The following is a 14,438-nucleotide window of genomic DNA, read 5'->3' as shown; positions in this document are numbered from 1 at the left end:
TATCATTTTCAAGACACAAAATCACTCATTCTCGACATTACATCTCCAACCTATATCAAGCGCAGTGTCGCATCCTCCATTCCATCATCGTCTAAATCATATCTACACGATTTAAATCTCTAAGAAACACCATCTCTTGGCGGGACTCTCCCAGAATGGCTGACGTTGAGATGGCAGATGAGTCCATCGTCGAGCTACACCCCTCGTGGGATGTTGCTCTTATTGTGGCTCATAACAACGCCCAGAAGAAATTCCTCGTCTCCTCTCACATTCTGAGAGTCGCATCCAAGTCCTTCAACTCCCTACTTGCTTCCAAGTTCGAGGAACATGCCAAGACCCATTCCGGTTCGAAGCCTGACATCACCTTGCACCATGACAACCCCGACGCCATGGAGATAATCCTTTCCATTCTACACTACAAGCACCGAGACGAGTGGTACAACCTCAGTGCCAAGATGATTGCAGTCATGGCCATACACTTGGACAAGTACGACTGTTCTGCATCCCTGAGACTTTGGGTGAATCACTGGCTCGTTAACTTTGGGCAGGTGGAGCATGGGGACGTTGGTTACCTCTTGGCAGCGACTGCGTACCTCGGCGAGTCGGCAAAGTTTCAGAAGATGACAAGATCTGCTATCTTGTATCTCCCAATGAACTTTGACTTCAATGCTTGGTATGAAGACGATATGGTGTCTACCTTGCCGGAAAATGTCATTCGTGAGTTTGCTAAGATAAGTAGGTTGAGAGGCACTTTGACTAATAGTTCTTAGGCAACATCGTTCGCAAGACGAAGTCAGTCAAGCAACGTCTGTACGCTCTCTTGCAGGGAACCATCATCGATCTTGGACGGAATCAATCAGAGATAGGCCTGATGGACACTTCCCGCTGCAGCAAGTGTCTCCGCACCTACAAGAGAACCCAGAACATCCGTTGCCCCAACTGCCCGCCTACCAGTGGTCAACAGTCTGAAGCCTGTGACTTTCCGGTCGTCTGTTCTCCCGAGACAAGAGTAGCTGAGTGCACGCTCATGTTCTTAAAGCACCAGCTGTACCCGAACGAAAAGGCATGGCGTGAGAGTACCATTGCCGACATCGCTCGCCGTTTCAATAAGATCAGGGGAATGAACACCCACCGGTGTGACCTTGACCAGAGGTGCCCCCTGAAGAAGCGGTTGGGCGAGCTAGACGACGCTGTGGTCGAGGTGATTGATGGCATCCGGGGCTGGAAGCTGAAGCTTTCTACCACTGATGATGATGCTGTCAAGTCTGACGGCGTGGACGAGCCCAGCAAGTCGTTGACGTGCGAATCAAAGTAGAGCGATCAGGTGGTTTTGGCGAATTTCAAAAGGCAAGTGGGTTAGTTGATGATTTTGGCTTCCAGGACACGGCGGTAATTGGGCAACAAGAGCATTTTGATTTCAGATCATTTTTCCAGATCAGTTTAAGGAGTACCGGTCATAGAATTTCACTCAGCAAGTCCTTTGGTATCGATATTATTCCACTGACCTTCTATGCTGCTCGAATTGTATATGGAACCGTTCGACATTTTTGCGCTGGAACAAGCAGGCAAACTAGCATAAGAATAATCAACGGACGCTCTTGAAGCTTCCTGCCATATTCGGGTTGTCAAATGATTTTGCGTTTCAACGAACTACCTATACTACCTTACCCAATCTCATTCAGGACTCAGGTGGTGGCTCCTTGGCCAAGGCGGGTCTGACCCCGGCTCAAATACTATGGTGGTGGCAGTTGCCTTCAGGATAGACATCTCAACGGAAAGCACGAGACAGAGCACCTACTGCTCTAGAAGCTTCGCAGATAACATCCAAGCTTTTCATCTTCATTTCCTTCTTGAATCTCTCTATCCTCTCTGCCTCATCTCGCCAATTCCATACCCATCTACTGAACCGCGCTACTTTATTAATCCAGCACCACGGCCTTTTCTGCCGCGTTGTTGCTTACACGTATCCCTATGGACGGCGAAAATCACCCATCTGAGAAGATGGTCAACAGCGCACAATCAACCGGGATGGTAACCCAGACAAACTCCGGGCAGCATCAGCAGCTCCACGGGGAAAAGCCTTTGGGGGGCGTTCGTCAGTTCTCGGACGTCCAAGTGCAGCACTTCACCGGGCAGTCCGAAACCATTTTCCCCAATGGAGACTTACACGTAATTCTCCTCGACTCTCGGAACACAATGCTCGCCGGCTTCCGCGTATTTTCCCAGATCTGCCGGGCTTCGGGACTATTTGCAAAGTTGATCGATACAGAGTTGAGCGGACAGGATGGCTGCAAGTTCATCTTCGTCCGTCTCTTACCTGTACCTGGATCATGGAGACTCGACGGGCAAGCCCTCCGCTGCATACTCTCGGTCTTGCACCACACCAAAAAAGATGAGTACATGAAACTCGACGTTGGAGAGCTTTTTCGAGTCTCGGAAATGAGCCTTTTCTTGAAGTGTAACGACGCGCTCGCGCCGTAGATCGGCATCTGGTACCCAAAAGCCCTCCAGAGCATTATCGATGGCGAGCAGCCATCTGTTGTAGAGCTTGGAATGCTTTTGAAGTCAGCGGATAACTTTGAGGCCAAAGACGAACTCGTCAAGCTGAGGCAGTTTGCTATGCACAATCTTCCGATGCATTTCCGAGAAATCTGGGCAAGAATCCCGCCGCTCTTAACTCTAGCAGATTGCAAATCTCTCGGTAAGAGTGACGGAGTTACACTTTCGCTGGTCCCTGTTATCTCTCCCCTGTTTCCGCGATTTTCTGCGCCATGGCAACTGGATAGAAGCTAGTATGTGTCAAATGCATGAAGCTAACACGGTTCAACTCTAGATGGACTCCAGTTTGATGTCAACGAACGACTGGTACGAGCTTGCTCGCGTATTTGGTCTTTCGAGGGCCTCCTGGACACCCAGAGCGAAGGATACATCACCACCAGACGGCTCTGTCTCAGCTATGGGCGGCGACACCCGTCCAACGCCAAATTATGCCACCTTTGTCTCAATGCAACACTGTACGATGATGTCTGTACCAAAAATTCTCGAGTCGGCGAGTACTTCAGGATCCTCGCGCTCCAGACATTGTGGCCCACCACGATTTGGACCTCGGACGATGCCACTCTCTCGACAATTTCTCAGCGCGTCAACAATTTGGCAAGCCGCATCCCGCATACATGTAGCGGCGGTTCCAAATGCCCCCTGATTGTCCACATCAGCGCTCTACAAGGTCATTTGAAGCGGACCATGGATGATTGTACTCAGAGCAACACTTCGGTACACCTGGGGAGCACGACAATGTGACCATGACCGAAATCAGGAAAACCAGCATGGTGGAAGGTGGCGGTGCTATCGCGGAGGCGGTGGTCGAGGATATTGACAAGGACTAGGTCTGAGACATGAGGAGCAGTTTGATATGGACAGCGAGCATGCAGCAACAGGTTTGGGTTGAAGCGAAGATTGGCATTTTTCTTATTGAAATCAGAGCTTTGGGTATTCCCTAACGCCACAAATGAAGACTGATCAGTTTTAAAAGCGGACACCTTGTCCGAAAGTTTGACACAAACGCCTGAGCCCATACATCTATCCGTGAAAGTCGTACAGCCGCCTATGCCTCTTGATTCAGAGTTCATCAGTAGGAATCCATTGCATCTTGCTGTCGACGAACTTATGGCTAGAGAATATCATTAGCAACCAGTGGGTGCATTGGAGGTTATGAAGACTTACTTCATGAATTCCTGATTTGTCAAAGCCTTCTCTCCATACTCAGAGATAAGCATCTCCTTGTACTTGTAGGGGATCTTGGCCTTGACACCCTCAAAAGTGGTATCGAGCAAGGGATACAGGAACGTATCGCGGAACTCGTGGCCATTCTTGGTCGCCAGTACACCCTCGCCCTCGGGGTGGTCCTCGACATAGCGAACAGCCGTAATGTCGATGAAGAGCCCATTGTCCATGTCGATCCAGCGGGCGTCAATGACGTTGTCCTCATCAAAGCTGTCCTGCCCCCGGTGGACGTAGTTGGGGTTGACCTCGAGCTGGAAGTAGCGGCCCTGCGGGATGGTCGGATACTTGTAGTACCAGGTGGTCATGTTGTAGTAGGCGGCGAGGAAGTTGATGCCGTTCTCGGTGACTTGGACGTCGGCGTCCGAGTCCCATGGAAGCGTCTGCTTGTTCCACCACCAGCCGAGGAGGGAGCCGTGCATGAGCCAGGTCTGGACGCCGAGGTCGCGGAGGGTGGCGAGGTAGGTCTGGATCAAGACCTGTACTGCTTCGCGCTGGGCCGTTGCGTTGAGGGGTTTTGTGGCGAAGCGGGCGTCGTAGTGGATTGAGAAGCTGGTGTGGGTGTTAGTTATACCGTCGAGAATAAGGTACTAGGTCGTGAGGAAGGTGTTGGTGTTGGTGATCTTCATGGGATGGTTTATTAGAGTTTCGGGAAGACGCTTGGTCGCTTCTTTCATCTCATCTCCCCCCCCCCCAAATCTCATCGTCCCAAAGATATCGGAAAGGCACAAAAATTGGCGTGAGAAGCATTTGATGACTTACTCTGATTCCTGAAAGTACTTTGGTGCTTTGCCCCGCGATTCCTTCCGCTCTTCCACACTAGGGGTTGAGGCTGAAGTTTTGTCTTGGATCGGTGTGGCTTGCGCGATGGTGAGACCAACGACGATCGTCGAAAGGAGGCGTCCGATTTGCATTTTGGCTTGATTTTCCGCCGTTTTACTTTGGCTGATATCGACTTTTTTGAAAGCTCCAAACTTTGTTGCGACTTTGGCTTGTATGGTATTTTTCTTTTGAGAAATATGAGTATTGGAGAGCTCCGGAAGTTGCGGTCGTTTGATTCCTTCTCAGTTCCTGTTCGTCTGAGGTGGGCAAAACGTCATCGAGAGGTGCGGTGCGGTGCGGCGATAAGCAGGCAAGCTTGAACAGGGAGCAAGAGCGCTTGGTTCCTTCTTTCCCCCGAGTCCCTGCAGTATGAGAGATTCCGATTTTGCGGCGAGGTTGTCGAAAGTCGAGGGACGTCCGTCCAGATGCAAGCCAAGAAAAACTTTGATAAAGCAAAGCTCGACAGGTACACCAATCACTTTTTCCACCAGAGGAACAGCTCAAGAGGAGACGGGAGGGGAGGGGGCCGCACTGGTTTTATCTACCTCTAACTCTTCCCAATAGACATACACATATGCATTCCTTCCATCCTCCCCCCATCATCCCGTAGTGTATGTACTGCGTGGTGTACGTACGACCCAATCCGCCGAAGAACCCGATGCGTGCTCCCGGTTACCCATCCATCGACGGGACGGGGTGAGAGAGAGAGGGGCGGCGAAGGCGCCAGACCGGGGTGTGTGTTCAGTTCCAAGGGCCGAAGCAACAGGTTAGCAAGAGGAAAAGCATGCGTAAGACCCCCCAAAAACCTGATGTGATCAACAAGCTTAGCCTCCTCCGAATTCGAACGCAAGTTGCAAGCCCCCAACGGCGCGCGGGCGGTACTGCGGCAGAGACTCTGTCAAAAACCCATGTTCCCTTCTAATCCCAGCTCACCCCCACATGTACCTACGTACGCGCCGGCACTGCGACAACCGTGCAAACGGCCGGACCAACACAGCAAGCCCTGGCTGTGTCCTACGGGCAACAACAGAGCAGAGTAGACGGAAGCATCAGCGATGGGCGTTTGGTGGGCCGACTTACCCGCCATTGATGGCCCGGGGTGAGCTTGCACCGCGTTAGAGAGAGCCGAAAATGCTCACCCAGGGCCCAGGCATGGGGTGTGGGATGTTGGGTTTCCTTTGACGTGACGGTGTAGGTCCGTAGCAGTGTCCCTGTTGGTGCTTTTTTTTTTTCTTTTCGGCTGGGCCGCGTCATATTGTGCCCCCCATTCCTCCCACGGTGCCGTTTGGCGCTGCCGTGTGTCCCGCACCTCTTCCCGCACTAAAGATATCGCGGGCGGACCGGCATTGGGTGGCCCTTGCATACGTTGGGTTGCTTTTTTGGAATGGGAATATCCTATGGTGCTATGGTGCTATGGTGCTATGGGCGATGCCTACCTGACTGCCGCCCACATCCCGAGGGGGGGGGGGGGCGACTCCACGCAGCGTTCACAATGTGCTTACGACGTCTTTCTTAATTGTCTTTTGCTGCGCGCGGCGCAATGCTGTGGAATTTTAATGAGGCTCAAGCGGGCCCAAGGGGGATGCTGCTCCGATTGCTTTTCGGCTTCGATCTTTATCCCCATTTGGCTCATTTGGGGGACGCTGGAAATTGCATATGGGACGGGATGGAGCTTTGTGGTTTTGCGCTCGGGTGGCCGCGTTCGTTGTCTCATCGTCGCCGGAAGCCGTTTGGCTTGATTGTGATTACAGAGTGTCATTCAACGCGGTGAGATGCGTGGCCTGGTTATTGGTCATTGCATTTCATTCCATCATGATAAGTGGCATGTGGGATCTCGGTAGTGCTATGGGCGATCCGACTCATGAATTTCGGTCAAGGCTCGAGAATGAGATCCTACTATTCTAGAGCATTATCCTCTGTCTGTGCTCAACATCCTGACTTGTCCGTGAAGTGAAGATACAAGTGCAGCTATCCTCGTGGGTAGAGTTGATGGTAGAAAAGACTAAATCCCGAGAATTAAGCTTGTCAGCAGAGGTAGCTGGCACACTAGTCCCCGAAATACGTTATAGCCTGGGACGACATCAGAAAAAAGGCCATCGGTTGCACCGAGTCCAAAAGATGGTAATATCGAAGTTCATGCTCAGAGTCACCTCGGGCCCTACCGAATTTGCGGTACTGACACACTGAGTACATAGCACGTAGTGTGGAGCGAATGCGATCGTCGACTTCTCGTCTCTTAGCACCTTATCCAGCTTCATTATCGCACAGTAGCTTCTGATTTGACAATTGGACAAATTCGTTGGAAATCTTGGCCTTCGTCGACGACTAGCGCCATGAACAGCTGCGCAACCTGGTCGGCCTAAGAAAGCACGGCCGGCCAGCTTTTGTACGAATATCCGTAAAACGGCGCGGAAGCAAGCGAGACAAGGGTCCCCGCCAAAAACAACAGCGCCGAGCCTGTGCACCGACGACTCTGCAATACAACACCATCCTGCTAGATGGCCATGAGATCGACTCTGCGGGAACTTGGGAAGAGGACTCCGCTCGCGCTACCAATATAGACCGACCCAAGCCAGCGGATAGGGCAGGCCCAAAATGGCAGCCTCCAACTATGTCACCAGGCAGTACGCCTCTGAAGCTTTTGTCGAGAGCTGTGGCGCAATCCCCTTCGACTTGTCCAAAGACCCGGCAAGGGTCTGCCTGATTCATTACCTATCCACAGACGAATGGCTCCTGGCCAAGGGCAGACGCAATTGCGGCGAGTCGAGGCATGAGGCAGCCTTACGAGAGGTGCTTGAGGAGACGGGCTTCCGCTGCCGACTTCTGCCTGTTGATATGGCCACGCGGGCGACGGGACCGGATGACGATGCGAATGTCCCAGATCAAGCAGCCGCGCGTCGAGGACTCACGGAGCCGTTTATGCTGACGATGCGAGACGTTGATGGAGGATCTGGGGTGAAACTCATCTGGTGGTATGTCGCGACTCTTGAGGAGGGAACTGCGAAAGAGGCGGTCGGTGGGGAGGCTCAGTTTAGTGCGAGCTTCTTTGGTCTTGATGAAGCTGTACAGAGACTGACCTTTGAGGACGACCGAAACGTTCTGAGGAAGGCCATCCAAATCGTCAAACAAACAACCCTTGTGTCATAGGCAGCCAAGTTCGGTCAATAAGCAGCTTCTTCTACCTTGCTCATGCCCCCCGCCTGAAGATGCATTTCTTAATTGGGCATGGCCTTTGCAATACGCGCAGCAGCGCAGGTAATGTTGGGGCAATATCCACCCTTTCTTCACTGGCGCTATCCCTCAAGGTGGGGGTTACATAAGCGACCCTGCCAAATACGAGCCAATAGAGTCTCTTCCTGGTAGGACAACGTGGCTGGGGGCCTGGGGCTGTCGTCACCTTCCCCCAGCACGGATAAGGCGCAGGCTCGAGCTGATAAGGCCAGCTGGTGCAGGTGCAGCTGGGGGGCGCAACTGCGTGACTGCCCGCGCGGCGTAAGAGCTGAATCTGGAAACTGGCAGGAGGGCACCTCGAGCTTCGTAACCTTCCCGCACTTTCAACTTGGAGATAGCTTCATTCCTCGGCTTGCTTATACCCATCTCACCCCTTCCCATCGCCGAGCTTCGTTTCAAACGGATCCGGCCTCTCCATCGGAGCTTCATCCGATTCTATTCTCCCCCTTCCACCGTGGGCGGCTCGCCGGCCTTCGTGTGATGTGAAACGGAGCTGCCGTTCCCCTTTCCCGTCCGTTCTTGTTTGCGTGTCGCAATCGCATTCCCCGAGTCCCTCACACCAACCACATCACAACTTCTCTACACATCGGAATACGCTGGAAGCTCGACTTCCCATCCGGCACCATGACTGCGTGGAACGTACGTGCTGCGTCGACCTAGATACGTGATTCCCGAGGCAGTCCGCTAACTAGCTGGCCAGGTATTTCGTTTCATGGGAGACATCTCCCATCTCCTCTCCAAATGCATCTTGATGATTGCGATACATCGCAACAGGAGTGCTGAAGGTACGCTGCCCGATTTTATACCACGAATGCCTGTTGACTGATGGTGTCTGCGCAGGTGTCTCCCTCATCACCCAGGGTCTGTACGCCTTGGTCTTCTGCACGCGCTACCTCGACATCTTCTCCGAACAATCAGCATGGAACTTCATCTTCAAGATATTCTACATTTCATCATCCTTCTACATCATCGGGGCCATGCAGTGGATCTTCCCCCGCACCAGAGAACGTGAGCTCTCGTGGAAGGTCGGCGCCGGCGTCTTCGGCCTCTCGCTCGTCTTGTCTCCCTTTGCCATGCTCATCTTTGAGAGCTGGTGGAGCTTCCGCGTCGTAAGTAAAGACCTCGCACGAAATGCTAGTCATTGCTGGCCATACAGCTGCTAACGTCATGCCAACAGTGGCTTTGGGACTTCAGCCAGATCCTCGAATCCATCTGCGTCCTGCCCCAGCTGCTCCTGCTTCGCCAGACCACCGTTCCGACCGTCATCGACTCCTTCTACCTCGTCACTCTTGGCTCGTACCGTGGATTATACCTGATCGGATGGATCACGCGTGAGCTCGACATCAACGACAAGGCGCCAAACACGGTCTCCGTCATCTTCGGCATTATCCAGACGGCGCTGTATGTCGACTTCGCCTGGGTATACTACACTCGCCAACGCGTCAAGCTCCGCAACGGTGGCATTGTTGATGCCGACGACCTGCGTAGAGGCTGGCTGCTCAACAGAATCTTTGGAAAGCGCATCGATGCCCACTCTGACGACGAGGAGAGCGCCCCTGCTCTCGGCGACGACGATGGCCAGGGCCGCCGCGGTGGTGGACGGCCCAAGTGGGGTGCCCGTGGCATCTCAGTCAGCGCAGATGAGGGTGTTCTGGATACCGAACGGGACAACCAGCGCCGGGATGAAGAGCTCGAGGAGGGTGTCATTGACCCCGATGCCAAGATGCAGGATCCCGACGAGCTCGCCCGTGTGCTGGACGATGATGATGACGACGATACGAACAAGGCGTCCGGAAGCAATGGCACACCCGCCGGGATCGACAACGGTTCTGAGTGGCGCAACTAGCCCTCGGGCCACATACCTGTCCCGTTGCTCGAACCTGGTGGCCTGAATATCTACATCCCTCGACTCACCGCGTCCCGTAAGGGCTCGGCTTCACACACTGACGCCTCGGAGAAGGCTGTCTAGCGCTAAGTGGACACGAGGCCACCGAAGCGGGAAGCGTCGTGCTAGCAGAAGTATTTGTAGTGAACAGCGTACGAGGACCACAAAGAGACAGTCTTCAAAGCGGAGTTTTTGGACATGGTTCTCTTTTGAGGGTATAAAATTGTTGTACGTTTTACGAGAGAATCAATACACAGTTGACTTTCCATGATGTATGCAGTTTCCATTCATGTTCCTTGTGTTGGCAGCGTCATCTATAGTCTGCGCCTGGTGCCTCTTGCGTATATTTGCGGCATTCCAGACACATTCGTCCAAAATGCTGGACACTACTAATGAGCTTATACAACCATGTCTGGATCGTGGACAGGCACGCCTTCTTCGCAAGCTGTCACTGGTCTCGAGTCAGGGGCTCGCCGTGCCTTCCGGGCGCCTCCCTTTTCGTAGATCAAAACATCGCAAACTTGGGAGCTCCCTCGTCATAAGCGCCTCCAAACTCGCTCCAAATTCGCTCGAATATATCCAACACAACGCTTCGCCAATGTCATCGCTGTATATTATCACAAGTGTTCCTTCCCCAAAGAGTGAATTCGCACCAGGACCAAAAGTCAGACCAAGAGAGAACAGCGTTGACTCTTGATGAACGGTTCCAGGTGTTGAGGAGGGTCGATAAATACTCCAAATCGCTTCAACCAAAAACACAGAATCCCTCGTTTCATTACACGGGAATGAAGTATTGACATGAAAATCGCTCCAACAATCTACCAGGACGTCGGTTCGTCGTTGGATCAACCGGTCGTGGCCGTTGCGGCCGCAGTGGTAGTCGTAGTCGCGTTGGCGCCAATGACATCGTCAATATTCCCGCCAAAGGTTCGAATCTGCTCCACGCTCGTCAGGCTGGCCCACTGGCCCGAAAGCACGGCGCTATCGACATCGAACCCGCCAGACGCGGTGGTCTGGTTGATCCCCGTGGCGTTCTGTAAGTGACAGAACTGCGCCGTACCCTTTACGAGCGCGACGCCGACGCAGATGCCGCCGCCGTCAAGGAACACGTCGTCGCCGACGGCGTCGCTGTAGCCCTGGTTGTACTGAGCGCAGAGCGTCATGCAGGTGAGCATATCCGGGACGGTCATGACGAGGATGTCGCGGAGGTACGGGTTGATCCCCTGGCGCATCGGGTAGTACGTGTTGCAGAGGACGTCGAAAGACATGACCTCGTCGTTGTTGAAGCGGATGGGGGAACCGGAGGCGTCGTAGGGGGTTACCGTCGTGTTCACGCCCGCAGTAGCTAGCGGGCAGTACGGGTTGATCGGGGCGGGCGAAGGGACGCCGAGCTGTTGGATTACGGCTTTTGGTTCGTTTTCGTCGGAGGGGCTGAATTTCGCAAAAAGGAGGACGCTTTCCGTCAGCCTTCGAGGCTGTCATGACGAAGACGGGGGAGGAGGAGAGACAAAGAGTTGACAGGAGGAATGGGTGGAAAGGTAAGGTAGGTAGATAGTAAGCTCGTTCGTCAGACGTACCGGTTAGCCAAACCCAACGCCAGACCCACGGCGATGGCGACGCCGACGATGATGACTCCCAGTGCGAGTGCGGCCCAGAAGCGTAGCACGGTCAGACCCAAGATTGTCTTCCTCGGGTGCTGCTGTGGCCCCCTCCCGCCGATACCATCAAACCTCTGCCTCCATGCAGCCAAGGTGCCGCCCTGTTGCCGTTCGGGGTCGGCAGGCGCCAGAGCCGGCGCCGAGACGCGGTGGTGGTGGCTTTGTCCTCGTGCGGGCACTGGCGCCGGTGTGACAACGGGCGCCTCGGAGCTGATTCTCGACTCTGGGTAGGGCGGCGAGGCGTCGGGTATGTCGTCCCCTCGGAGGTGGGCGCCCGGCGGGTAGGAAGTGAAGGACTCGATTTGCTGTATCCTGGGGGAGGAATCTATGGGCGATTGAGCCTCATTGTTTGGTAGTGGTGTTGTTGGTTGGTGTTGCGGTTGTGACGGTACGGAATTCGGGTCGATGGTCACGGTCCCGGGTTGACGCCGTTCGTGGATCGGGATGATGAACTTGTGCTTCTCCTCCTCCATCTTGACATTGCAGGCCCGCCGCGCGGCGGGCGGCGGGGATTTGTTTGAAAGATTGGGAAAATAACGCAAAAGTCGTCCCTCAGTGCCGCACGTTCCTGGCTTCTTCTAGATGTAGTTCGTATGTTCGTGGTGATTCTTCCCGGCCGACCAAAAGAAGCACCTCACAGCTGCTGGCGCATGCAGGGGCCCGCGCGTAGGATTCGAGGTACGTCCCGTCTCTGCAGGTCCTGAGGCCCTTCTTTCGTCTTCCCAGGCAACGTTGGGGAAGGGGATAAAAAGGTAGGGTATGGGAGCTACGGTAGGGCAGATAGACAGTCGTTTCTCGATCGGCGGTCCCTCACTTTGGTGTATCCGTCGCCTGTATCCGTTGGTAGGCAGAAACGAAATTGAAAAAGGATAAGCCTGGATTAAGGCAGATGAGGCGGCGGGAAAATGGGAGAACCCAGAAGTGGAAAACCGTCCGTCAAGCAAAGATACGTGGGGGGGCCAAGGAATGGAGGACTGGTCGTCTTCGAAGGCGTAAGAGTGGCAGCCGGGTTCCCTGGAAGCAATGAATCCGTAAGAAAAAGGGGATGTAACGTGGAGTCTGGAGATGGTGTGCTGTTGTTGGTCGTCTTCGTCCAGTCTCTCTTGCCAGGGTCGTTGAGTCTTGAAGAAAGGTCGTCCTTGCCAAGTTCCCAAAGCTTGCTCTTGGATATAAACGCGCCAATGAGGGTTCCTTCCTGCTTTTTTGACTGTGCTTTCTTTCGACTGAGGAAAGTCCCAAAGAGCGGGCACTGCGCAGCTCAGCTCCTGCGATGGGGACGTGGAGGGGATAATATGGAAGGAGTTGGTTAAAAAGCCGGGATGAAGGCCTCGGGCGTTCCCCGGACAGGGGCGGGTGGGCAGCGGGCGCTTGTCCTCGAGTCTCACGCCTCTTTCTACGGAGTGCAACTCTCCCACTTTCTCAGATACTCAGACTTCTTAGTGTATGGAGCACGCTACTACATAGCATACATCCAGAATGCTACACTCAAGCCGAGCCTGGGGGGATCGGAGCCCAACACACTATGACACTGATTGACAGACAGCGTGTTTCCGCAGTCCTGCAGCAAAAAGCTGATTTTAAGATGTGGCTGTAGCCGATACAGTAGTGGACCCAACGACATGGGTGACCATGGAACGGGGAAAAGGTCGGACTGAAAAGCTTCCCATGGGCCATGACGGCAAAAAGATCCAAATTTAACCCTTGGGGAAAACTCGACCTACGTCGTATTCCCGCAACAGGCTTCGCTGCTTCACGGCTGCTCCTCGGACCATTTGGAAAGACAGTCGACACAGCGATATGCAAAGCGTGCGAGAGATACAGAGAGAGAGAAGTGGAAGAAGAAAGAGCAGCAGCAGCAGCAGCAGCAACGACAACAATGATGCCTAGACTTGGAGACCATTGCTTGGCAGAGAGCCAAAGGCTGACGCCCAGCCCTCCTTCGAGCCCTTCCTTGGGAATCCTTCTTTCGGCATTTGGAACCGATGGAACGACGATTACATACGCTGCCACGAGTCTGCTTCGCTGCGAGCCTACATTGTCTCTCATCCTGCAGGGGGTTGCGATAGCGATGACCCCCGTTGGGTGAAATCGATCATCCTCCCGCCTTGCGTGAAAAGGGGAGTTCGTCCGGGCTCCCACTCGGGGGAAATGTGGAGGACCTGTCTCCAAAAAGTCTCCACGCACCTCTTTTCGGTCCGCTGACGCTCATACGCTTTCGCATCGACGCAAGACGCTTGTTGAGGGGTGGGGGGGTTGCACTTGCTTCTCTGAGTTTTGTTTGGTTTGGGCTGTTGAACATGAATCAAATGAAAGCTGAAGGGAACGACCAACCGGTCACCAGTCAAGTCTCCGTCTCAATGGTCGAGAGAGAACTTCTGCTTTTCTGCGCCCGCAAAGACCCCCCTTCGTCTTCATGCTATGATTGCTATCTAGGGCTGACGACGTGGTATCCGGCAGACGCTGATCGATTCCATTAGGGCATGAGATGCGAAATGAGACAGACAGACAGCCTGTTCGTCAGGAAAGCCAAAGACGAATCGTAAATGCCCAAACACAAAGCGCCAAGAAGGGCCCGGCAAAAAACTGTTGAAAAACAACAGAGGTAGGGAAAAGAGGAAGAAAACGCCCAAAAAAAAGTCAACAGGACTTAACGTCGGCCAAAGCCCGGAGCAGCCGACCCCTCGGGATGCAAACTGGAAAGTGGTCTGTCATCTCGGGGTCATTGTGGACTTGGTCCTTAACGTCGTGGGTAGGGCCGAGTCGACCGACCTGCCGACGGTCGACCTGTTTTTTTTCTTCTCCACGGGGCAGACGGGGCGGAGGAGGAGAAAGCGGATTGTCCCGCCACGAGGTCGCGAGAGCTTTTCTTTTTGTCTAGTTTCCCCCTTGCCCCGGTTGCGACTCGCGGGGGAAAAAGATGCTGTTGTGGATTCTGGTATGGATTCTGGTATGATTTTGGTTAGTACCCGCAACTCTCGCCATTTTCTCGCGAAATGATTTCCGAAGATATGACGGTCACGTGCGGGCGGAAAGCTGCCAAGATGGGACGGTGCGTCCACGAC

At 53.8% G+C, this 14,438-nt stretch overlaps 7 protein-coding genes across 7 annotated transcripts; 4 read left to right on the top strand and 3 right to left on the bottom strand.

The window, feature by feature from the left end:
* Positions 1-155: 155 nt before the first annotated feature.
* CCOS01_06982 (uncharacterized protein) lies at positions 156-1,315 on the top strand (the record flags this gene model as incomplete). Its single annotated transcript, XM_060455149.1, has 2 exons — positions 156-717; positions 771-1,315. The coding sequence occupies 2 exons, from the start codon at positions 156-158 to the stop codon at positions 1,313-1,315; spliced, it is 1,107 nt and encodes a 368-aa protein (XP_060314849.1).
* A 656-nt stretch (positions 1,316-1,971) lies between these two features.
* CCOS01_06981 (uncharacterized protein) lies at positions 1,972-3,386 on the top strand (the record flags this gene model as incomplete). Its single annotated transcript, XM_060455148.1, has 4 exons — positions 1,972-2,412; positions 2,482-2,701; positions 2,834-3,226; positions 3,262-3,386. 4 exons carry the CDS (start codon positions 1,972-1,974, stop codon positions 3,384-3,386), a joined length of 1,179 nt encoding a protein of 392 aa, XP_060314848.1.
* Positions 3,387-3,618: 232 nt separating this feature from the next.
* CCOS01_06980 (uncharacterized protein) lies at positions 3,619-4,694 on the bottom strand (the record flags this gene model as incomplete). Its single annotated transcript, XM_060455147.1, has 3 exons — positions 3,619-3,670; positions 3,724-4,332; positions 4,543-4,694. The coding sequence occupies 3 exons, from the start codon at positions 4,692-4,694 to the stop codon at positions 3,619-3,621; spliced, it is 813 nt and encodes a 270-aa protein (XP_060314847.1).
* A 2,503-nt stretch (positions 4,695-7,197) lies between these two features.
* Positions 7,198-7,749, top strand: CCOS01_06979 (NUDIX domain-containing protein; the record flags this gene model as incomplete). The annotated part of the gene is made up of 1 exon (XM_060455146.1): positions 7,198-7,749. One exon carries the CDS (start codon positions 7,198-7,200, stop codon positions 7,747-7,749), a length of 552 nt encoding a protein of 183 aa, XP_060314846.1.
* A 708-nt stretch (positions 7,750-8,457) lies between these two features.
* Positions 8,458-9,679, top strand: CCOS01_06978 (ER lumen protein retaining receptor; the record flags this gene model as incomplete). Its single annotated transcript, XM_060455145.1, has 4 exons — positions 8,458-8,472; positions 8,534-8,618; positions 8,674-8,942; positions 9,011-9,679. 4 exons carry the CDS (start codon positions 8,458-8,460, stop codon positions 9,677-9,679), a joined length of 1,038 nt encoding a protein of 345 aa, XP_060314845.1.
* An 884-nt stretch (positions 9,680-10,563) lies between these two features.
* On the bottom strand, positions 10,564-11,849 carry CCOS01_06977 (uncharacterized protein; the record flags this gene model as incomplete). Its single annotated transcript, XM_060455144.1, has 2 exons — positions 10,564-11,149; positions 11,296-11,849. The coding sequence occupies 2 exons, from the start codon at positions 11,847-11,849 to the stop codon at positions 10,564-10,566; spliced, it is 1,140 nt and encodes a 379-aa protein (XP_060314844.1).
* Positions 11,850-13,070: 1,221 nt separating this feature from the next.
* On the bottom strand, positions 13,071-13,256 carry CCOS01_06976 (uncharacterized protein; the record flags this gene model as incomplete). The annotated part of the gene is made up of 1 exon (XM_060455143.1): positions 13,071-13,256. A coding segment is annotated over one exon (186 nt), but the record flags the coding sequence as incomplete, so codon positions are not given.
* Positions 13,257-14,438: the final 1,182 nt, after the last annotated feature.

The sequence above is a fragment of the Colletotrichum costaricense genome (genome assembly GCF_030867565.1).
Source record: "Colletotrichum costaricense strain IMI 309622 chromosome Unknown Scaffold_6.1, whole genome shotgun sequence".
NCBI lineage: Eukaryota > Fungi > Ascomycota > Sordariomycetes > Glomerellales > Glomerellaceae > Colletotrichum > Colletotrichum costaricense.
The sequence above is the reverse complement of the archived record's forward strand: the minus strand, read 5'-3'. Positions and strand labels throughout refer to the sequence as shown.